The following is a 24,459-nucleotide window of genomic DNA, read 5'->3' on the forward strand; positions in this document are numbered from 1 at the left end:
GTTTGGTTACCCATATTCTTAAAAATATATATTTTTGTTTTCAGCAGAAGAAAGAAATTTATACAGGTTTGAAACAACTTGAGGGCGAGTAAATGATCATTTTGATTTTTGGGTGAACGATCCCTTAAACGTTGCCATGTAAAGGCCAGGTTCACTGACCTCAGCCATCTGCTGCTTGCGCTGGGCTTTGGTGGCTTCAGTGTAGGCATTGTGGTCTGTCTCAATCAGGATCAGGTTGTTTGTTTCTGGGTGGATGACAAACTTGCGAGGTGTATACTGCAGTGGGAATGCCACCTGGTTGAAGACGGCACCCAGTTTCTCAAGAGCTAAAATTCTGAGGGAGGGAGACAGCGAGGGATGAGAATGTAAGACAGCCATGCAATCAATTTTAAAGAAGAGTTAAAAAACAACACACATTTAGACATCAGTTAAAGCTTAAATTCAGCAAGCCAAAACCTCCCATTTCCTGGCTGAAATTTGGCAGAATCAGGCATGTGCTGATAAAATGCCAGCTGACCTAGGCGTCAGTGATAAATCACAAACCATGTAGATATAAAAGAGGAGGTCTCTCTATAAAATGGGCAACTAGTACAGACCTCCTATACAAACAGTTTCACTGACTTTCACTGATTTCACAGAAAATATAGAACCAGCATTTGCTTAATTTCCATACATTTACTTTTAAAGCTATATCTGAGTGTCAGATCAATTGGTAAATTATAAATATCACACATTAAAGGATTAAAACTACTGGAACTGACATCAATGAAACCAACCACAATATGCTTGACAATGTTCTCAAAAATTTGTGAAGTTTCAAAAAGTTCTTATGTACTGTATACACAGTAGGAGTATGTGTGTTTACCTCAGTGTGTTGGTGGAAATGGCAACAATACCCTCAGGACACTGTTCAGAAGCGAAGCCTGATGCATACTCTAAGGTTTCATATGACAGGGGGGTCAGGTGGAAACGAGACTGGTATGAGTAACTCAGCCAGGAACGACTGGACATGGCCAGAACCTGCGCAGTTAAAGTGTCACATGATGGTCAGTAAATTGGAAAGCTGTGCAACACTGCAACAGACATAAAACGCAGATGTGACTCACAGCTTCTTGGCCCTGCATCCGGACTCTGAAAAGCTTGACGGGACGAGAGCCGAGATACCGAGTTCGAGTATCAGACAGGTCCCCGGTCACTGGATCCAAAACAGTACGCAGTAACACTCCGTTCTAAAACAAAAAGGTTATTACCGTAGGAAGAAAATGATTGTCCAGGAAAGTCATGTGATCAAGTAACAGGAAAGGGAGTCACATTGCAGTTCTTTTGGCTTCCTTTCAAAGGCGTTGTTCCAAATGGCACACTTGAAGTATCTTGTGATGTTTATGGTGAGCAAAGAAAAGGCACAAGAACAGAGTGCCCCATTTGCATTTTTAGGTTGTCGAGGGGTGCTCACAAGTGTGCCTTCCATTAAAGTCAAGATGAAACCGAAGTAACAAATCTTTTTCATATTACAATTCACATCTGACTGACTATAGAAAAAGTAGTACTGCTACATTATCCATCAGTTGTTGATTGGATGCAAGCAGATCTGAATAAGAGCTTGCAGTCAATTGTAAGAAAGGGGCTGGGTTTAAGCATACTAAATGATTGGAGAAGTTTTGCATATGCTGCCAGAGAGAAGGAAAAAAAAATGGGAAAGGGAAACTTTTCTAAATATTTCTTGGAATCAGCAGCTGAAATCATTACAGAAAAATTCTGGTATTAGAATAGGACTACGTTTAGGTTGCTGCATTCTTTTGAAATGCCAATCTCTACTGTAACATTCCAAACTATAAAATTACTGTAAAAACTGATTTAAACAACTTTACAGTTCAAAAACCAGTTTGGCAAAAAAAAAAAAAAGGTTTATAAATATATATCAGTCTAATATGTGCATTTACTGAATGTGCATTTACTGTATGTTTATGCACTGCATACTATATTTGGCATCATAAGGAGGATTTTGTTTGTTGTTGAGAAAAACAGATAGGGAAGCAAAAGGGTGCATGCCTTGCTCAAATACACAAATGCACGGAAAAGTGATCAATTTCCTGTTTGCCACTAGCTGGGAATAGACCTGAAAACTTTATGTTACCAACCCAGAGCAAGCAAGAGAGTTCCTTACCTGCAGGCCAATGTTGAGGTATAGGAAGCCAATGGTGCCTTTTTCTCCTAGTTCATCTTGTTTTTCCACTCCACCCATCTCCACAATACAAAGAGACTCTGGCTGGGCAGGAAGAGCCTGCATACTCAATGGCTGCAGACAGTCCTGTGAAACAAAGAGATTACACACATTACAGGATTTGTACAGCCAGTGCTCACTGGGAACAGTGACTGGAATCCTTGTTTGAAGCCCAAATCAGCTGACAATGGGTGAGCAAATAGTAGCTTACAGATGGATCCAAGGAGATGATACGAACGGTATTGTCCACCAATCCAACAGCCAGGAAACGAGAACGCTGTTCACCAGGTGGCACATTTGCCAAACTCATGCACACCACATCTGCAGACATCTCCTTCCTTTCGGTGTATTCATTAAGCTGCCCAGACTGTAAAGAGAGAAACCATAATGGAAAGACAATCAAACAAAAGATGAAAATTCAGGTGATAACACATGACAAAAAAATGACCACCAACATACCGGGTCCATCTCAAAGTAGACCAGTTCTCCTCCAGTCAATGCAATGACCACCTGCCTCTGATTGACAGCACATCGGACGATTGTCTTCTTCCCTGGAGTCTTCCATTCATTCACTCTCTTATCCGCACGGATGTGACGGATCCCATCGGGATAGACCTTTACCCAGCAAATGAAACAAAACCCATTCAAACGAGAAAATAACTGAACATTTTATAAGCATAATGGTTTTATATCTACTTGTTCGGCAAAAACACAGATATCAGAGTGTAATTTAACAAGTAAACAGAAAAGGTTCAGTGGTATTATTGTTCATTCATGTAGGTCAGGGAGATGTCGCTCACTTGCACAAGTGCATCTTCCCCAAGTAACGAGCAGGACAGGGTGGGTGTTGTACCCAAGAAGCCAGAGTCTGTCACTTCTTCCACAGTCTCTCCAATAGAAAGCACCAGGGTGGCGTTAACGAAAGACACAATGATGTAGGCATCAAACTCATCTGTGAACAGGAAACCCACAATGTTCACACAATTCTTTGGTTGGAAACTTTGCCACATATGGGCTAATTTGCAACCATAAATGCAAACCAATACTACAACATGACAAAAAAAACATGTCACTCCAAACCCATAAGTCATTCATTCAAGTGTGAGCAAATGACAATTTTCATTTTTATTTGAACCATCTCTTTTTTTAATGGTAAATGAACAACACGCATAAGGGCTTATTGAGAATGAAAACATTACAGTCTTGAGGGGTAAGAAAATAGTGCATTGAGTCAAAATGAAACTGATTCCCTCAAACACTCAAGTACACAGACCACAGTATAAAGCTTGCAGAGCTCAGACTGCATGCACAAGCCAAAGAAATCTAATAGCAAATCACATGATTTCAGAGAAATATCTGGCAGACAAGTGACAGTTCCTGAAGGCCCAACTTGCACTGTGCATGCCAAGCAAATGTCCTTGTATGTTGATTCAGTACAATCTGGCTTCATTTTGCAGCATGCTCTGACTTGTAAGAACTTTTCATTGACTTTATGCTTAAAGGGAGAACCTAGAATGTAATCGTCTATGCATTAGGGATGGGCATTTGTCAAAAATATTGCATTCGAATATTCGGGCTCACAAAATCAAATATTCGTTTATTTAAATTACGTTTAACGAAAAAGACGTTATTTTTTAAGTTTCAGGTTTTTTACGTCTTTGTCATTTCTGAACAAGCTTACGATTAGGCAATATACACAACAAGCTTACAATATAAGTTTAAGTTTTCTTTCGTTGAAAACATTAAACAGTAGGCCTATGTGCGAAAACAAAAATATAAAGAACAAAAGCATTTAAGCTCAAGCAGATATCGAACAGAACGTGCACATACACTCGAGTCAGCATACGACTATCGTGTTTATATTGTTTCACGTTTATGTTGAGAAAAACAATATCCACATGCAGGGGCGCTGCCAGCAATTTATGCTCGAGTGCGAAAACGCAGCACTGACAGACGTTTCAGAGACACAAAGACAGTGTTCTAAGTTTCTAACAGCACTGCGTTTTCTGTTCTTAAACCTGTCTCCCTCAGCGAAACTTAAAGGTCCCATTGCATGGATTATTTTATTTTAGAATGTTTCCTAGGGTGCCCTTATTATGTTAGTATGTTTTTTAGATCAAAAGCTGTTATAATTTAGAAATAAAAGGCAGATTTCCTAGCCTGATTTTAGCCTCTGATTTGAACGCTCTGTTTGAAGGGGCGTGTCTGCTGTGAGACTTCAGTGTAAACGCCCACTGCTGTGATTGGCTGACATGCTTGTATATGAAATATCTAGCATTACATGTGGAACTCTCTCGAAAACTTTTACTATTACAGCTACTATACGTTTTTACTATTACAGCTATCGGGATTAACAAATTGTGAGAAGTTTTTTTTAAGTATTCAGATCTATTCCCAACACATAAAAGGTTGCAGTGATGAGCATTCAGCAGATGAGTCTGTCGATCGCGTGAATGAAGATCTTATCATTGCAACGCAGTTTCTGCACTCTCACTAATGATTTCACCAATGCAAACATGAGGTAAGTACAGTAAGAGCTTCGTTGCGCAATGTAACAGCGTTATTGATTTCATAACGAGTTTTGGCAAGTGTCCAAATAAACTCGCGCTGTGTGACTGACAGCTTGGGCGATTGGAAAGGGATTGTTCTTTGATCGCTTTCTGTATATATTTTAATCACAGTTTAAATAAGATTATTTTCATCCTACTAAGAGAAACAATTGTTTAGTCACTGGCTTGATTTACTGATGCATATTGCATAAACAGTATTGAATGACTTTGAGAGAAAGATTATCTGTCTGAATTTGAACAATTACACATCAGAAATTCACATAACACACTGGTTCTTCAGAGGCTCGGATGAAGGAACTAAAAAAAACACTTCATTAATTTGTACATCCAAATACTGAGCAACTGCCATGCTTCGCTCGATTGCAAGCCATGATGTCTCTCGAGGAAAAACCAATATCGCACTCGCACAGCTCATTTTCTCATGGGCGGGCCAAATTCTCTTTGCTGGCAAAGAAGAGAAAGGGGAGGTAACCTTTCCCCTTATGACAACATTCTAGATTCGCCCGTCTGAGCTTTCATTTTCTCAAAAATACGTCTACCATCCAGAAATCATTATGTGGTCCTGCAGGACTCTGAGAAGCCAATATGCCACAATTACATTTCTTGTTGTAGACAGTGAAAATGTTCAAGGATTTTAGTGCATTCCTACAAGTGACTTCAAGAGTGACGTGTCTAAATCACCACCTTTATTTTCCAGAGAAACATTTGCAGAAAATCATTTCAAACAAGTTTGCATAGTCCATGAGCAAACACACACTCTACATTAGAGGTTGAACGATTCATCGGTTTTGCTGATATATCGGTACCGATAGTTGATTGGTGGAACTATCGTTATCGGCAAAAATCCATACAGATAGTTTTTCCGGGTTGCGTCCGTTGCAGGAGCGGCTGAGAATGGTGCGCTGTCATTACACAGTACGAGAGCGCTGAGAAAGGACAGCTGGCATTACAGAGCGAGAGCAGCCTCTAAAGGAAAAATAACAAACTGTCACTGGCACCCCCTGTTGTTTATTAGGGCTGAGTATTGACACAAATTTCACAATTCGATTCGATTTCGATTCACAAGCTTGCAATTCGATTCGATTTCGATTCGATTCAATATTGATTATTTTGGATATCAGGTACAATACATTGCAAATTTTCTCAAGGAAAACAAATCTCTTAACTATTATTGTAAACTATAGGAGTCAGTAGCCTATTGGCTTCATTAGCCTACTATAATATTGAAGGTAAAAATTAACTGATTTGTATACAAACACTTAAAATACACTTATTTATTTTTATAATAAAGTTATACGAAATTATATAAACATTTAAATGGTGGCTGTCATAAAAAAAAACTTTCCAGATTTATTCAAACATGCATTAAATATTGAAGAACATTAAAAAATTATAATGAATATGTAATATGGTGCATATATTTAACAAAATGCTCCTCTCTAGAGTTAAGTTTTCTAGCTGACTAACGAGTTTATGGTCACTGGATATGTTTTTTCTGAGGTAAATGTGACGTTACATGAAATTGTTTACTAACGTCTTTCCATGATTGAAACACTGATTGAGCGATTCCATGTGACATGATACGGACTTCGATAAGTTGTACTCTCTTTTAACACACTTTCAGATGCTCATTTATGTTTATTTCGTGCTGTAACTGGTATTATAAAGGCGGAAGAGAAGGTCATGTGCGCTCCGCGCAGCTGCTTCTCTTGATCTGAGCTGCGCCAGAGCGATCTCACGCCACAGCGCCAAAACGGTAATTATGTTTTTGAATTTCGTAAGAAAATGGACGTAATTTGAAATCTGAGACTTTGTTTCATATCAATAATAACAAAGCACAAAGATTATTGTGATTTATTGGATGGGATGCGCGCAACAATGTTCCATTCATTCATCAACTGAAAACAGAATGACTAATGGATTCTTGGGATTTAAGAATCGATATCGTTTCGTAAAAATGAAAATCGATTAAAATCGAGAAATCAATATTTTTTACCCAGCCCTACTGTTTATTGTAACATGCAAGGCTGCACACAGCAGAGATCGCAAGGCTGCACACAGCAGAGATCACAAGCTGCACGGAGAGCGCTGACGCTTCATATGCGCATTTAAAACACCGACAGTGAAACAGTACTACAGTCCATGTTGCCATATCATTATAAAGTAATTTATTTGTTGACTAAATGCTGCATTAGCAGAGAAGGAACAGAAGTATGTTTGCAGACCAGGCTGTGAGGACTCTAACATTAGTACGTCAAGCGGTTAAAACAATGTGACAAAAACACACGCACACGTGAGCCAAATGTTTAATGTCGCAATTGTTACCATCTTTTTGCATTTGTTTATATCTACCTAGTCACTTTTATGTATTCATTAGTCAGCGAAGTTGCATATTTAAAGCTAGTGACGTGATTGCTTTCTCAACATTGATATGTTCATGCAGCCGACAGAAACAAATCAGAAACTCATTCGATTCTATTATTTTTTATCACTGCAATACATATTATTTTTATCAAGTAATCATCAAGTATTCTAATATAGAAGAGTGAGAGACTATACGTGTAATATACATTTATGCAATTTTAATGCTCTGGCATTTGCAGATATTAAAGATGGCCATCTTTAAGCATAGCAGACTCTTTGGATTTATATGAAATGCTAACACTTTACAATAAGATCAAATTTTTATCATTAACTAAGGTTAATCAATGTTGTAGTATTGTTCATTGTTAGTTTGTTAATTTCAACATTTACTAATACATTTTAAATTGAGTTAATTTTTATTTGTTAACCTTAGTTAATGTACTATGAAAGAACATGAATGGTCAAGGTTGATTAATCTGTTATCAGCACATACTGTCAAACCTAAATATCGGTATCTGTAAAATCCACTATTAGTCGACCTCTACTCTACATGAGCTCATCTTTTACCTTCTACGTGTCTCCTGACTGTCCACACAGCATTGGGGTTACCAGGCAGTTCAGAAACAGCCATCTCTGACACCTGAAAAAAAAAAAAAAAAAAAAAAACCACACGCATTTTAACACATTGAAACATTAATAGTCTCTGGAAAACCCTAGAATGTAATGTGTTAAAACCGCATTCATTGCGTAGGTTTTCTGATGCATCGGGTGTCAAATTTCCATTTTAAAACTATGCTGTGAACGCTGCCAGAGAACTGTGACTCCTAGCATCACAAACCTCCAGTCCATGTCTCAGAACTCTCAGTGTAGATCGGGGTCCTCTGCCACATGCCACATACAGCTGTGGGGTATCTTCATTAGCCAAATCAGCAATCTGCAGAACAAGAAGTTAATTAATAAAAAAATTAAATAAAGTCTGTGGGTTCAACACTTCCTACAGAGGCATCAGTTTCCATCATTACATGACAAGAGCTGATGTAAAAAGGGGGGGAATTCTGAAGCATTGACATGCTCAATTACCCATACTGATGCCTGACTAAACACTTTGCAATTTGGAAACTAGAAAATAAACAGTTCAATACTGCACAGTCATGCAAGAACTCATTCATTCCCAAACATCTGTTCTCATGCCAACTTAAAATCCCACTTCCCATCAGTAATTCCTGGTTTGAGTATGATGAACATCAGAGTTCAAATTGATCACTTTCACACACCTGGCAGGACATGATGGGGGAAAGATTTTCTTGCTCGTCCACAAGCACAAGGTTCTTAAGGGGACGTGGTTGGAAAAAGAATGTGTCTCCTTCCTCCAGAGGCATAGCAGAAGAAAACTCAGGTTCCTCGTCATCATCACCCAAGTGGGCAATCTGATACAGGTAGCTAACAAAAAAAATAAAAGTTTTAGATTCAGACTTCCAAAAAACACAATCTGTCCAACAGCGCAGATTATTGAAAAGCTTCAGATTAAACAGAAAATGAAGTATGGCTATATTTAAATCACATGGTTTCAGGTTACTAAAAACTACTGCTCCCACACATTCCACCCTTTTGTTACCAGCGTCTATAAGCTAGTTTTGCACTGAAACTTGGTGAAAATATCACCAAATCAGAAGTATTCAGTAATTATTAGGGCTGCACGATTTGGGAGGAAAAAAAGAAAGAAAATTAAATATATACACGCATATACAGTTGTGGTCAGAATTAATGGCACCCCTGGTAAATATGATCAAAAAAAGTTTGTAAAAAAAATAATCTGCTTATCTTTTTGATATTTTATTCAAAATAATTTGCAAATATCTAACCTTTCATTGAAGTAAAAGAATTGAAAAGTGAAAAAAAAAGAAAAGAAAAGAAAAAAACATTATGAAAAATGTTTCTCTCCAAAACACGCTGGCTTTGTTGTTTTATCAACATTAATGACAGACATGGTTGCTGTCACTTTAAGATCTAGTGCACAGATCAGATATCAAAACAATCTCATCACCAAACAGTCAGAGAAGAGACATGAAGATATTCATCATTTCTGACACACTGGAGAACATAACTATTTTAATCTACAATAACGTTCAAAAGCTTGGGGTCCATAATATTTTTTTAATCACATTCATCTCACCTAAATGTTGGCTCACTCATTGTATTTGTTTTTACAATGGAGTATTTTTTGCTCAATAGTTTACACAACACAAGGAAGCTTGATTTCAATCTTTGAATTAAGTAAAAAAAGTAGCACAAATAAATACAATAGAATAAAGAGAAAAATGAAATAAAAGAGAAGGTTTTTGGGTAGGTCTAACACTAGTATTCAGAAATACTACAGAAACTGAATAAAGTAATCAAATATAAAATAACAGTTTTTAGTCCGGTATTAATTAAATGCATAGGCTATTAAACTTGACTCCTTTATCAACATTAATGACAGACACTGCTGCTCTCACTTTAAAAGCTAAAAGCTATTACATTGTTACACATCAACAGCTTATGTTTAAGACATAACTGACTGCGTTTACCAGGATACTCGCCAAAACCAGAAGTGTGACCATTTTACTCAAGCTGAGAGAGAGAGACTGAATCACTCACGCTGTTTGACACGTTGCTTTTTCAAATGATATAAGCGACTCCATCTCGCAGTACTTTCAGAGATAGAGTAACATTTACTGATCACGCTGTGCATATATTTATTTAAAAATGGCAGCCTTTGTGATTTCATAATCGCAACTTCGGTTTGATTTTGATTGTTTAATCGTGCAATCCTAGTTATTGTTAGGTTAGTGATAAAATGTGCAAGATGTAAAAGTGACTTACTGGTTTCCAAACTCTGAAGAAACAAACAAGAAGCCAGTCTTCAAAACACACATGGCTGTGGCCACTGGAATGGTATCAAAATACTTCATCCTGATCTCTGTCACCTAAAATATGAACAGACTATGTAATCCAAATACATAGCATATCACTTTCCAGCATTTCAACCTCTCGTGTGTGTATTCTCAGACCAGATCTCTCTCAAGTTCAGTGGAAACTCAATGTTAGATTACAGAATTCACTTTACTCCAATTACTTGCGAGTTTCATTCAGTCAGATATAAGATTTGTATTGCAGGTGTGCAATTTTATGCAGAGTTTTTTTTTTTTTTTACTGTGGTTTACACAACGTTCTCTGCAACACAAACATTGGTTTAAAGGGTTTTATGATTGTATAATGTAGGAACACTGACTGTTCACTGAATAATATTTGCTTAAAGTAAATGTTTAGCATCAACTGTGTGTTCAGGTGATGTCAAATACTCAAATTTCTTCAAAGCCTGGGTTGAAAGTTTCCAAGTCCACCTTTAAGTGGCATTTTATTGCACTTTTCAAAGTAGGAAGTTAGAAATTCTGACTTTCCGTTTTGAACGGAACACAAGTATTTGAGAGCAATTACATTTTCACTTGCTTGAAAAACCTCTATGTCCATGAAGTAAAGAAACAGATGTCAGTCAGGGTCATTAGCTTTGTGTGCTCACCATCTCTTCGTCAGTTTCCAGTGTAACCTTAAAGATGTCACCCTGTTCTGTCTGGGCTAGAAAGAAAAACATGGATTTGGTCTTGTGGGTGGCAGAGCAGACAAAGATCATGCCTCTCTCAGGATCATCCAGGTCATTCTAAAAGATGCAGAGAAAGAGAAAGGCGCTGTGGTCACATCTCACATATGTGTTTAATCTATTCTGCAAACACAATGACTGTGAACTATACAACCATGAGGTCCAAAACGAATATTATGATCAGAGGTCTTTATGAGTCTCCAGTTCAACAGTCAGAGAAGAGACATGAAAAGCTCATCATTTCGATACTAATAGCTGTCAAGCTGCGATTTAGACACCTCAAGTTGATGTTTAGTGTATTGTGCCCAAACGGAGGGATGCAAAGGGGCAGACAATACAAACTCACCCTCCTGCGTGGGATTGGGCAACGGATGTCTGGCTGGTCACCAAAGTTTTTGTAGGTGATATAATTCTCAGAGCAAATGAGCACACCGCTGGGACCATCTGAACCTCCAGGAACTACAGCAGACAGGGGAAATAGTCAGATTAACACAGAAACAAGGCTAGATTTTTCTCCTCTGAAAGCAAAACTTCCCATGAGTCCATGAAGATCAGATATCATAACAATCTCTTCACCAAACAGTCAGAGAAGAGACATGAAGATATTCATCATTTCTGACACACTGGAGAACATAACTATTTTAATCTACAATATCGTTCAAGAGCTTGGGGTCTATACAATTTTTTAAAAATATTTTGTGAAAGAAGCCTCAAACTGATCAAAAATACAGTAAAAACACTAATCTTAAGAAATATTACAATTTCAAATAATTTCCATCTTTCAGAAATCATTCTAAAAAAAAGCTGATTTGGTGCTCAAAATATTTTAGTATTATCAGATAAGGTTGAAAACAAATATTTTTGTGGAAATGTGTTTTCCAGGATTCTTTGATGAATAGAAAGTTCAAAAGAATAGCATTTATTTGAAGTAGAAATCTTTTGTAAAATTATAAACTGTTAATTTTGATCAATTTCATACATCTTTTCTAAAAGTAGTTTATTTCAAAAACAATTATGCAATAGTGAATCAGGTGTCAAACAACACCTGATGTAGTCAAACAACTTAAAATCAGGTGAAACAAGTGTTAGATAAAGGTATTGCAACACATTTGAAACAAGTGTTAAATAAGTGTTCTGTTAAAGGCATTGCAACACATTTTGTGAATTCTTATCCAACAAGTAAATCTATCTTGACATTCTGAAAGGTCCGAACCTGTGATGAGGAAGTTGCCATGTTCTTCCAGTGCCTCGCTGTACTTGCGCACGACATGGTTGAGGCCCAAGTCCAACTCATAAAAGGTCAGAGTTTGCTGTGTGTTAGCCGCAGCTTCTCCGGTGGGATCATTATCTGCCTCCTGCAAAACAATTTACCACTATGGGTTAGAGACAAACATCACTAATATTTGAAAAACCATGAAAAATTAAGATCAACTTAAGTAGCATTAACATTGGCTACATGCAAATACATCTCAACCTTTTTGACCTGTTGTCCAACACAATATTTGAAGGACCCTCATATTGACTATTATAAGATATTTCTGCAGTGATTATGACTGCTTTTAAAAAAGTTTAACAGAAACTGTGAATACTGATATATTAGATTAACCAAAATTAATGTTGTGCTTCTAGAAGTTAATCACCTTGATTTGATCTGTATAAACATTTTAATTTAGATTAAGTTCAGATCATTTCAATATATTAATTTATTATTTTAACTACTTTTAAGTCATCCTGCAGCCCCCATGGGCAGTTCGCTCAAGATCCAACCCTCTGCTCGAGAACCTCTGCACGAGAATGGGTTCTCAACTCTGGCCCTCAAGGTCCACTTTCATGCAGATTTTTAGCTCCAACCCTAAACAAACACACCTGAACAAGCTAATCAATGTCTTTAAAATTACTAGATAGATACAGGCAGGTGATTCAGTCAAGGTTGAAGAGAAAACTGCAGGAAAGTGGATCTTGAGGGCCAGAGTTGAGATACCTTGCACTAGATGATTTTTCAAGAAGGACTCTGACCTCATAGTCCATCTCCAGACAGGCAAACATGGGGTTCTCAAAGCCCACGTCCACACCAACCACATGGTAGACAAGTGTATTAGCCTTATGGGCCTCTAGAGGGGAGGAGATGGTAAGGCGGGCGGCTGCATCTCTGTTCAGGATGTATACCAACTTCTGCTTTTCTGTGGCACCTGGGAGAAAAAAAAGAGGATAGTTAAAACTATAAAATGGGTTACATATTAAAATGCTGCTTTATTGCATTTGCTTTTCAATGCATATTTTGATTATCGGCTTTCCTACTGCATCTCAAACTGATACAACAGATATACCTATCATAACAGCTCTGCCTTTTGGGTCCACAGCGAGGAACTGCCCTGGCACGATCCGTCTGCAGCCACTCTTGCCAAACGTCTCCTGGTGTATCTTTTCAAACATGTTCTTGGAGGGATGGTACTCCAGGATCACAATACGGCCAGAGTCACTCCCCACCACAACATAGTCTAAAATTACATAATGAGATCCATGTCAATAAAAATTTCTACATATAACTATGCAAAACAACAATTAGAACCAAGTTGCTCACCTTTAGTTCCACCCGTTAGCCTGAAGGCCATGAGGGATCGGATGACACCAAACACCTCCATAGTAAGCAGCGTGTGGACTTTCCCTGTGTTGGCATCAGGGCGCAGCAGTTCCAGGATTTTCCCACGGGAAACAACAATCTCCTGCTGCTTAGTTCCTAGTGAAAGCGAAACACCACTTAGGATTTAAACGTCAGGCTTAAAGTCACCATGAAACCAAAATTGACAATTCTTGTTTTTTAATGGGATTTGCAGTATTTATTATAAAAGGATTTCTACAAATCACATAATCATTATTTAAAAGTTCATGTGCCCTCATAATCTTTAATCAAAACAACTTCCCCTCCAACTTGCAATGACATCTCTAATACACGTTTAATGGCGCAAGGGCGGCACAACCTGTCACTCACATGAGATCTCCGCAACAGTCCAAAACAATTTCCGATGAACAAAATGAAGCCCCGCCCTACATTTTTTGCCCTACACAGTCATTTTACTCAGATATACATAATAATAGAGAAGAAAACACTACATCAATCTCAAATTTGATACAATAATTTCTCCAACAAAATATAAGCACACTGCTTTTAAAGTCTCCCTGTGACGAAAATCAAGCTTTTAATGTTGTTTATATGTCTATGTGGTGTTTTTAATATGCTTTTAGACAAACCATTTGCAAATTCACAAGTCAGCACCATTACTGAGTATTTTCTCTTTAAAACTGCAGTGAACCAAAGAGTCTCAAACATGCGGTTTGAAATTGCTGGTGTTTGTCACAAACTACCTTGTAACCAATCACGTCAACATGTGATCGCTTTTTTGCGATCAAATTTTTATTTTATTTTAAAGAGACAATACATACAGATAAATACACGGCACAAAAATAGAGCTTAAAATATATATATTCACATTCATACCTATACATATGCACATATACAGACACGTATGATTAACAACTAAGATAAAAAAAAATTACACAATTAAAACCCCAGGTATAACCCACCCACCCCCTGGATCCAGGGCCCGTATCCCTAAAGAATTTTTGTGCAAAAAGTGGCTCCTAGCGGCCAAATTCTAAGAAAATTCTCAGAGTCATGACGTTTTCTTAGAATTTCCCCTAAAAGTGACACGAAAATCCCAGTTAATATAAAAGCTATTTCTCAAGATTCCTAGCGCTTAAAAGGGCTCCTAAGCCGAGATCTGCAAAGAGCAGGGAAGAGGACTTTTAGTGGCTTAGGAGTTCCCCTAAGCAGCTGCACAAAATGGCCAACAGAGGAGGCAGGAGAGATGTCCTGCAAACACTGGATGACAGGGAATTATTGAGACGCTACAGATTGGATCGTGCAGGAATCATGTTTGTGGTGATTCCTGCGATCACATACATTGATAAAAGCTGAGCCGTGTTACCCTCGTTAAGACCACACTGAGTTGTAACGTTGCAATTTCTACTTCATTAAGGACAGCCCCTTGAGATAGGCCATCTTGTTTTCAATGGGGTCCATATGGGAGTGAAAGTACAAAATATGCCAGCTAGGATATTAATATGAGCAAATAAGACACGAATCAGTATTTGAACAGGGTGTAATGAGCTTAAGTTTTCACATATTTTAGATTCTAATGTTAGGCTATAACCCCTACAGCTTACTATTCATTTTCCAGATATTTTCTTGAATGTGAAATATTATTTACAATTACAGTCTGCATAAGATTAGAGTGTATAATTATGTTTATTGATTTGAGGGTACATCCTTTGCTCATTATCACCAAAAGTTCATTTTCATCAAACTTGTAGCAGGGTTTTTCCTGCATAGAGAATTATGAGGCGGCCGCCTCCGTCAAATTTCGTGCCGCCTCCGGCTCTCGTCAAAACTCGGACAGACAGTCATGGTCAGATACAGTTTTTCCACCGTGACGGTTCTGTTGCGGTTACCGCATGTGTCCATTCTCAACCCGTATAGTGCTGCTGCTGCGCGCAGTGCGCGGATAAGTAATAAAAACATTCCATTCCAATTAATCGAGGGTGGATGACAGATAAATAATTTTGTGTTGAGTTTAATAAAGACACGGAACTCGGTAAAACGCAATGAACGTGCGTCACTTTACTTTCGTTTTCAACAACGTAATTCTCTTCATGGAAAACCAATCAAGGAAAACATATTAGGAGAACTCGACAATAACGCTTGTCTGGGACCATATACTTTGTCCGGGACACGTGTGTTTTTCTTTCTTTCTTTTTTGAAGGGAAAAGTGAGAGAGAATTGTAGCCCATCCGGACAAATGCCCTGATTAAAAAAATAAATAATATAAAAATATTCCGAATCACCGAAAACGTGAGGATGATTCTGTTTTATTTAATTTTATGTAGGCCTAAGTGGCGATTGAGAGCCTATAGCTGATAATATAGGCCTACCTAATGTACTGACGGTAACAATGTTGCGCTGTTGAGGCTCGTGCTGTTATTTATTACATATTATAGTTAAGAAACAATATATAGCCTAGGCTACACACGATCAGAGTGATGTTTTCCTGAATGCCATCAAGATTGAAACCGAGACTGATTTCATAACAGTTCAATAAACAAATAGTTAAAATTAAGTCACTTACATTTGAGACGCAATGACTGTTTTTGTTCTGTTTCTGCAGCGAAAATAGTTCCAAACAAAGATCACAGCAGAACCGTAACGTATCTCACAGCAACACTCAGCCGTGTTTCATTACTGAATGATTCAGCGTTTTGAACGAATCGATTGAGTCAAAGATTCAATTACCTATTCATAAACTGCCTCATTCGGAATGAATCAGCCTTTTGAACGAATCGTTTGAATGAATGACTCAATGACTCGCTCATTAAGACGGTCGCCTGCCGCCTCCTACTGGCGGTTTAGTTTCATAAAGTATAATCTTTTCAACATTCCTTATTTGTATATTCAAAAATATTTTAAATAATCTAATTTAATACAGTTATAATTTTTCAATGTAAATTATTTAATTTGATTGGAAACAGCCTAATGTCTTATTTTAATTGAATATATTGATCAAATTTAAGAATTTGAAATGAAAGATGGAGCAAACATTTAATAAAATAAAACCTTATAAAGGTACAAAAATTATTCTGTTTTCAAACAGCGATGTAATGAAACATTGACAATTTACGTTTGAATGGAGTAAAGCCGCTGTTAAGGCTATTAAGGAAATGTAATTTTGCCAAAAGAAGAACTTAATTCTTAAATTGTTAATTTTTAATTAGCCAACTTCAGTGTGATATGTTACCATATTATCATGCTTAACACTGAGAATTTGAATAATTGTAATGTGATCAGATGCAGATATCTAAATCAAAGAATATGGGTGGTTTGCGGGTGGATTTTTTTATTTTTAACAGTGGATTTGGGTGACTCAAAGTGCACCAGATTAATGAATTTATCTTTAAAATGTACAAAAATTTCTTCCGGGGGGGCATGCCCCCGGACCCCCCTAGAGGTACCAATCTCCACCCACAAAAATAATGCCGAAAACACATTAGGCCAGCGATTCCCAAACTGTGGTCCGCGGACCACTAGTGGTCCGTGAGGGTACTGCAGGTGGTCCGTGGAAAGGCAAAATGAAATATAAAATAATATTTTTTTTACCTTCATTTTACCAGGAAATTCACATACAAAAAAGTAAAAAGAATATGTAGGCCTATATTGATGTAACATTTTAATTAAATTGTCAAGTTATTGTGTGATTACTAAAAAAGCCTAGTGGTGTTCGGCCGTGACATTCAAGTTTGTGCCGTTAGAACCACAACATTGGTTCGGTGGATAGCAACAGGTTCTCTGAAGAGAAAAGGGCAGTGTTGCCAGATTGGGCGGGTTCCCGCCCAATTGGGCGGTTTTGAATTTGATTGTGCGGGTAAAAAAGGGTTTGGGCGGGTGGACAAAATTTGGGCTGGTTTGGGATCAGTTCGGCGGTTTTCAAACATCTACATTTTAAAGTCTAATTGGTTAAAAAACTAAAATAAAGTGTGCATGTAGTCCATAAAATCAGTCATCATGACATTACTGTACACACACGCCCATGCAGAGTCAGCTGGCATTGGTGTTGACATCACCGACGAGCACGCACTTTTAGCCAATCAGCGATCAGCAGGCAGATGCGATTGAGCGCGATAAGTTGTAGCTGTATATTCAAGTGATGGCTAATGCCTCTACTAAGTTGTATGTACACAGTAAAGAGTGAGATAGTGAGCAACTCTAAAAATGTACACGTGGTGGGAGATATCGATGGTGACTATAACTCTGAGAGGAGAGCACAGTTATGTCCATGGTCATGTGCACACTAGCCTAACTGTACCAGACATCGTCAACTTTACACCGTCCAGACTGCACTATACTCGCCCCTGACACCTGCTGAAAAAGGTTTGAATCAACGATGAATCAGTTTTGACTGCTAAATTCTGCGTTATGTTCTGCATTGTGTACTTTCCTAGGGTTAAAGTCATCGGTTCATTTCTTGATTGCCGTTTTGACAGTGTCCATCTGGACATTTTAGTCATATTGGCTAATTCTCCTTAATTATTGCCGTTTTGATCTGTTTTCCTGTTTTTTTTTTTTTTTTTTTTTTTTTTTTTTATCATTGTTATTTGTTTTAAGGAGATACAAATTGTGCTTATCAACCTTGAATGACATGGTAATGAAATTATATCATATTATTTTGGCAGTAAAATTTTGGGCGGTTTTTTCTTGTAGTGGGCGGGTTTTGGTGAGCTTTTGGGCTGGAAATCACCGTTCCAATCTGGCAACACTGGAAAAGGGCAGAGGCAAATATTATCTCATTATCACATCACACGCATATCCTTTAATGGTGCGTTCACACCGGACGAAATTTCGCTTCAAACTTTTGTTTTGACGCGGGAATTGATACAAAGTGGTCAAGCGTATCACTAGACGCGGCAGGCGCGATTTTGACATATGATCCCTTTTTGAATTTGACGCGCTCGCGTCCGGTGTGAACGCACAGTTAGGCATAGGCAGTTTATATGAAACGAAATGTTTATAAATGGAATGAATAAGGCCTGTTATTATTTTAATTTCCAGTTAGTTTCTTGATCTCGCGTTTCTGAAATGTTTTGCGGATGTGCTGTTTAGTGGACAAACTCAAGCCTAGGTACTTTTTGAGGAGTTGTAAAATTCTGAAGATTAATAATCCCCTAAAATCACCAAAGGTTTTGAAATGTTGACTATATTCCAGTGTTCTTATTACTGTATAGATTTCATACTCCATTGCTATGGAAATAAGCCTGTTGTTCAAATGAACCTGATTATGCCCTCGGGCGCTTGAGTAAATAAATAAATTAAATATGTGGCAGCCGTTGTGTGCAGTAAACTTTCTTTTAACAAGTCTGTTGTACTGATGTGATGACCAATGATAGTTTTAGAGCTAGTAAGCCTATTTAGAGGTGCAGATTAATTCAGGTAGGACTCTGTGTAGACATATTTTATTATGTGTATTATGAGGTGGTCCGCGAAAATTCTTGATTACAAATAGTGGTCCACACACAAAAAAAGTTTGAAAACCCCTGCATTAGGCTATATGATGATCTATGAAAAATAACATTTAATTACCTTATTATTAAAATACATTATTAGGATTTTACCACCTCCGCCTCATTTTGAGCCAGGAAAAACCCTGTTGTAGGATCAACCAATCACGTCTTTTGAAATGATGACTCATACCTAGCAACGGGGTCAACCACACCTCCTCACTAAGATAGGATTTTCCATCCATTCCTTGCTCAGAGTTCACTGAAAATGTTCTGGAATCACTTCTAAGCTAAAACTCCTGGCAAGGAATTTTTAGGTTAAGTTAGGAGCTCTCTGAGAGGATTCTCAGAATCTTTAGGGATACGGGCCCAGATCTCCAAATCTCAGTTACGTTACACCTGAAGCCCACGAAGGGTAGTTAAAAGTGAATGCCAAGCCTCTATTGCTGACTTCCTTTGCTCCGTGGACTCCAGCTATCAACAACTCGGAGTAGACAATATCCAAATATGTTAAAACCCAAGCTTAAAAAGAGAGTGAATGTGGAGGTTTCCAACGTGTGGCAACTAGTTTTTTTTTGCATCCGCAAGTCCAGCCAGCAATGCTCTTCTCTTATCCAGTGTCAAACCCAGCCTTGACAAATCATTTAAAATGAGTGTAACAGGGGAACAGGGCAATCTAATCTTAAACAACCTAGAGAGGGTAAAGGCAACCATCTTCCAAAAGTCGGCCAGTGAGGTACACTCCCAAAACATGTGAAAATAACTGCCAATCACTTTGGAGATACAGAAAGTACTCATAGGATCGTCAATAACCATCTAATGAAGCTTCCTAGGAGTTAAATATACCCTGAGTATATAATCATAATGTATTTGCTGGGGGCGGGGTAGCTTTGCGTATTCATAGAACCGCTTATACTAAATGAGGCAAGGGTGTAGAGTTATATTCAAACTATTTTAAAGGGTAACTAAACCCCTGGTCAGAGCCTGACTCCACCCACTGGCAATATTTGAAAAATGCTAGAAAAGTGCAAGAAGTCCTCGCTGCAGCCTGAAGCACGATGACGTAGTTGGATCATGATCCAATACGTACTGAATGGGGATGGTTCGGATCATTTTGCTGACTCTCTTGTTCGATCTCGTTCATCAAAATGAATGAATCTTTTTTGAGTCATTTCGTTCATTTAAGGGGCTTTAAATGTTATAGCCTACTTTTAACTGGCAAATTCCCCGAACACATCCACCTACGCAATCTTGATAATATTCTGAATTAAGAAATCATTATAATGCAGTCAAAAATAATTTACAGGGAACATAAATAATTACTAAGAGTCTTTTGTTCATTTGTCACGTTCATGAACATAATTCGCATGCGCTGGTCTTAAGTGAGATGATGTTCTAACCTGTTTAGTAGTAGCCTACTGATAAATAGTAATAAGTAGCCAAATTATTGATGAATAAGTAATTATTTAGATAAATGTGATGCTTTCCTAGTTTCTCTCTACATACATGCAAAATAGTTAATTTTACAACATTTTAAATTTAATGCGTGTATACAGAACATTTTAAAATAAAGCCATTTTATTTTATTCAGGTCATATTTTCTGTTGAGTGAAAGCAAAAATGAGTCAAGTAATTGTCTTTGTAATTTTAAGAGGTAGGCCTACAATAGCCTACGGTCTGTAAACAACTTAAAATACCAGTAGGCTACACATTCGCAAACGCAAAACATAATAGCATCAAGAAACTAAATCTTGTCAGAAAAAAGTGCTTAATGATATTTTGCCTGGTAAGAGTTCCTTCTTTAATGGCTATATTTTTCCACAGTGCTCTGTAAGGTCCCTTAAAATACGAAATCGTCGCGTACAAGTAAGATGATGTGTCCCGTATCAAATCAATAATGGACAGGATTTGTCCCGTATTTTTCATTAGACCCACACATAGTTGAATAAAATCATAAGGATTTTACAGCATGGATAATAATACTAATAGCAAATATAAAAATATCAATTTCACAATAGGGCTCATTGCATGATTGCATTTTAGCGTCTTTGTTTCTATAGCAACAGAGTTTTATACATACATCATGCCATGCCTACATAAAAAATAAAAATAAAAAAACCTGAATTTAAGTTTAATATACAAACTGATCACATCAGTCAGATCACGCAGTTGTCACTCAAGTGATCATTAATATTTAACTTAAATTCATTTTTATTTTATTATTATTATTTGTAGGCTACAGACCAAAACGCACCACCGCGCATGCGCGTCCAGTACGTATTGGATCATGATCCAACTACGTCATCGTGCTACAGGCTGCAGCGAGGGGTGTCTCGAAAAGTGAGCAGACCCCAGCGGAGATGGAGGGGACGAACCGTGACCTGCTGTCAGACTCTCTAAAATGGAGAGTTTGCTCACAGGGTCGCAAGACGACGTAAAGTACATGCATCTGATGAGTTTTATCGGGTTGATGTCAATAGCGCGCTCTCTATAGGCATTTTCATATTTTGCCGCTATGTGAAAAAATCCAGCAAAAATGCGCCAACGCGTTTGTCGACCCCAGAGGATTAACTTTAGCCTAACCATAAATCGTGATTAAAATATATATGATCACTCACAGGGCTCGACATTAAGGCTTGTCCGCTTGTCCGGGACAAGTGGATTTTTTTGTAGGACAAGTGGAAGAGAAAATTAGTTGTCCCACTGGACAAGTTAAATTTCAAACAAAATAAAATGCCATGTTACTTCACGTTATGTGCCACTCATTATGTCTATAATTTTACAGATTTAATTTTACCTATTTGAGACGTCGCATAACTGCCAGATTCAAACTGTGCTTTCGCGCGTTGCCTGGCGCTGAGCCAGAGTCGGACGCGTTCAGCGCTGTCATATATCACAAATAAGCGTTTTCAACCTCACAATGTTTATTTTAGGTTTCAGATATTTAAATACCCATAAGCACGAGTAAAACAATACATTTGGAGTTTGTAAAATACACACTGATGTCTGTATATACAAGCAGCAGTAACAATCTATATAATTTGCCGACATGTGTTATTCATATCAGACAAACAGTGGAAGTAACTATAAAGTTTACTCTATTCTTCTCAGTTCACAGGCCACATTCTTGCATTTATTTCGGGAGAAACTGATGAATTCACGTGCTGTAAATCCGACTGACAGGACAACATTGTGGCGCCCATCTCATTTATAGATCAAGATTATTTATAAAGGTTTTTAAACGACCAAACACACTCACTTACACGTATTTGAGAATCGGAATATCAGATAGGCTGTGTGTGACATGGTAAGCAAGTTTGTGAATATTTTGAATAAAAAAGGAAAAGCGAAATAAAAGCGACACATCTGTCATACATTATTATTGTGGCTGCGGTGTATCCACCGCGTGACGCGTCGCCATGGAAACATTAAAGGGAACGTTCGCCTTGAAAAACCTCACTCTGGGGGTGTCAGTTAAAATATTTTAAACTTATGCGTCAAAGGGTTAAAGAAAAGATCGAAAATTTGTGTGTGCTGTAAAGTGGTTAGAAAAAAAATAAATCGGAATCGGCAGGTCAAACTCGGAATCGGCCTAGAAAATTGTAATCGGTGCATCTCTATGTCTACAAAATTATTTTAGATATAGTATACAGTAAGTCTAGCTAGCTTGTCTAGCTAGCTTGCAAATACTGAGGATACCTACAAGAGTCACCACTTCCTCTGGTGATACACTGCACACCAGCGTGCAAACTATTAATTTGTATTATGGAGTCTGGAGTCTGGAGATCCTTATTTCTTGTTGAAGGGGAACTCTGTTCTTGGGACACGTCGTTCCTTTCTACTGTTTCAACTGAATTTTATTAATATTGATAGTGTTTTGGATGCTTTCAATGGTTTGTTCGAATTCTGCATTAGCAAAACACAAAAAAAATAGATAAATGATAAAATTATAAATCTTTACCCGGACAAGTGACTTTTGTGCATGGACAAGTAAAACATAAATTTACTTGTCCGAAGGACAAGTGCCTCAAAAAGTTAATGTCAAGCCCTGACTCACATCAAGACGCCGCTGCGGTGGTGGAGTTCATGCAGGAGTAGCAGCGTTTTGCACTGCACGCCGCTTTTCAGCGCGAGCTGTGTGGAGAAGCCCATTTCCACCTCTATTGCGTTGGAGAAGCAATCCCGCGTAAAATGCAGGTTTCACACTCACGGTCTTCCAGGCCAAGTGCATGCAAACACTGGCGCCTAATTTCCAAGTCTGCTGGAAAGCTATGCAGTCCAGCAGTCCTGTTGCAACCAGCAACACTACACCTAGTACCCTCCTGCCCACTGTACAATACAGATAAATCTAGGCTAGCTCGTACCAAGGGCGTGGTGAGCTGGAACCTGCTTACGTCATTTGCCACCACAACATCCAATAGGAAAATTCAACTGCAGTAGCCACTTTAACCTTAAGAGGGCAGCACCCAGACGTTTTTACAACATATATTGTAAAATTAAAACACTTTATACCCAAATGTCAAAAAAGTTACTCGAATCAATGAACAGCACTAATAAAGCCCCATTCTTACAGATCATTAACTAAAAAAAGTTGGTTTAGGGTTTAGTTACCCTTTAAGGCATGAAGGAAAAGGAAAAAAAGTTTAACTATGTCATTTTGTTGATCAAATGACTTATAAGGGACAAAATTATTGACTACAGGGGCGCTTTAAGCAATTACCCATGACTCAGTGTTGTTGTTCAGTGATGTACCTGAGAAGTTGCCATGGATGGCATGGGAGATGCCAGTTGCCCGCTGCAGGGTCAGGTTGTACAGAAACATGGCTGCTGTCACTGGACCTGAGGCTCAGGACAAAGAGCTAAACCAGCACCTACAAGCAAATCCCAAAGAGATTGTATAAGTACCAAAGTAAACAAAGAAATTAAAGGTGAGGACAGCAAAACGACTGGTTACAATACAAAGCAATAAAAGGGTTTCCCCCATCTAAACGCACAGAAACGTCACGCTCAAAGCACTGCATAACTACAAATACGTTCCAGTTGTGGTTTTTTGCTTGTGCTAATGTGCGGAAATTATACATGACGGAATTCAAACTAAATTTAGGGTAAAGATTTATTATATTAGTAGGACCAAGTCAAAACATATTTATGTAAAACAAACTGAAAACTGCGTTGTGAAAGCACGTTTCAGGATTTCACTTTAGATCGTTCGTCGAGTTACAACAATTAGCTAAATAAGTGTTCCTGTAGTTGTACTTTAATAATTTACTACTAACGGCACTTGAAATTGCAAGCGTTAGGCAGTCCATTCAGCATTAGCCAGTCGGCTATCAAACTTTGTGAAAATAAAGGTTATAACTATAATTTACGAACACAGATTTTAGTACGATTAAGCAATATGGGTTATTTGGGAATTGCATGAAACATATTTACCGAAATAGCAACCAGGATGTTGTAGATTTCAATCAGATGAGAAACTTATATTTTTCATTGGCCTGGTCGCTCGTTATTTCAAACGGCGCTGAAACGACAGAGGGCCTTCTAGTTCTGTGGCGCATAGAAGT

At 37.9% G+C, this 24,459-nt stretch overlaps 1 protein-coding gene across 1 annotated transcript in view; it reads right to left on the bottom strand.

Annotated features, from left to right (window-relative positions):
- Positions 1-24,459, bottom strand: part of sf3b3 (splicing factor 3b, subunit 3) — a 35,005-nt gene extending 10,546 nt beyond the window's left edge. Inside the window, exons 1-19 of the mRNA XM_081372884.1 lie at positions 24,329-24,459; positions 23,648-23,766; positions 13,374-13,529; positions 13,120-13,290; positions 12,809-12,981; positions 12,006-12,147; positions 11,139-11,251; positions 10,715-10,852; positions 10,018-10,121; positions 8,430-8,595; positions 7,994-8,089; positions 7,723-7,795; positions 3,022-3,173; positions 2,681-2,836; positions 2,433-2,588; positions 2,165-2,308; positions 1,107-1,229; positions 866-1,020; positions 160-334 (exon numbers count right to left, since the gene is read on the bottom strand). Of these exons, the coding sequence (XP_081229010.1) occupies positions 160-334; positions 866-1,020; positions 1,107-1,229; positions 2,165-2,308; positions 2,433-2,588; positions 2,681-2,836; positions 3,022-3,173; positions 7,723-7,795; positions 7,994-8,089; positions 8,430-8,595; positions 10,018-10,121; positions 10,715-10,852; positions 11,139-11,251; positions 12,006-12,147; positions 12,809-12,981; positions 13,120-13,290; positions 13,374-13,529; positions 23,648-23,717 (2,463 nt within the window). The 5' untranslated portion in view covers positions 23,718-23,766; positions 24,329-24,459. The remainder of the gene's footprint in view (positions 1-159; positions 335-865; positions 1,021-1,106; positions 1,230-2,164; positions 2,309-2,432; positions 2,589-2,680; positions 2,837-3,021; positions 3,174-7,722; positions 7,796-7,993; positions 8,090-8,429; positions 8,596-10,017; positions 10,122-10,714; positions 10,853-11,138; positions 11,252-12,005; positions 12,148-12,808; positions 12,982-13,119; positions 13,291-13,373; positions 13,530-23,647; positions 23,767-24,328) is intronic.

Source organism: Scardinius erythrophthalmus (assembly GCF_964197995.2).
Source record: "Scardinius erythrophthalmus genome assembly, chromosome: 8".
Classification (NCBI taxonomy): Eukaryota; Metazoa; Chordata; class Actinopteri; order Cypriniformes; family Leuciscidae; genus Scardinius; species Scardinius erythrophthalmus.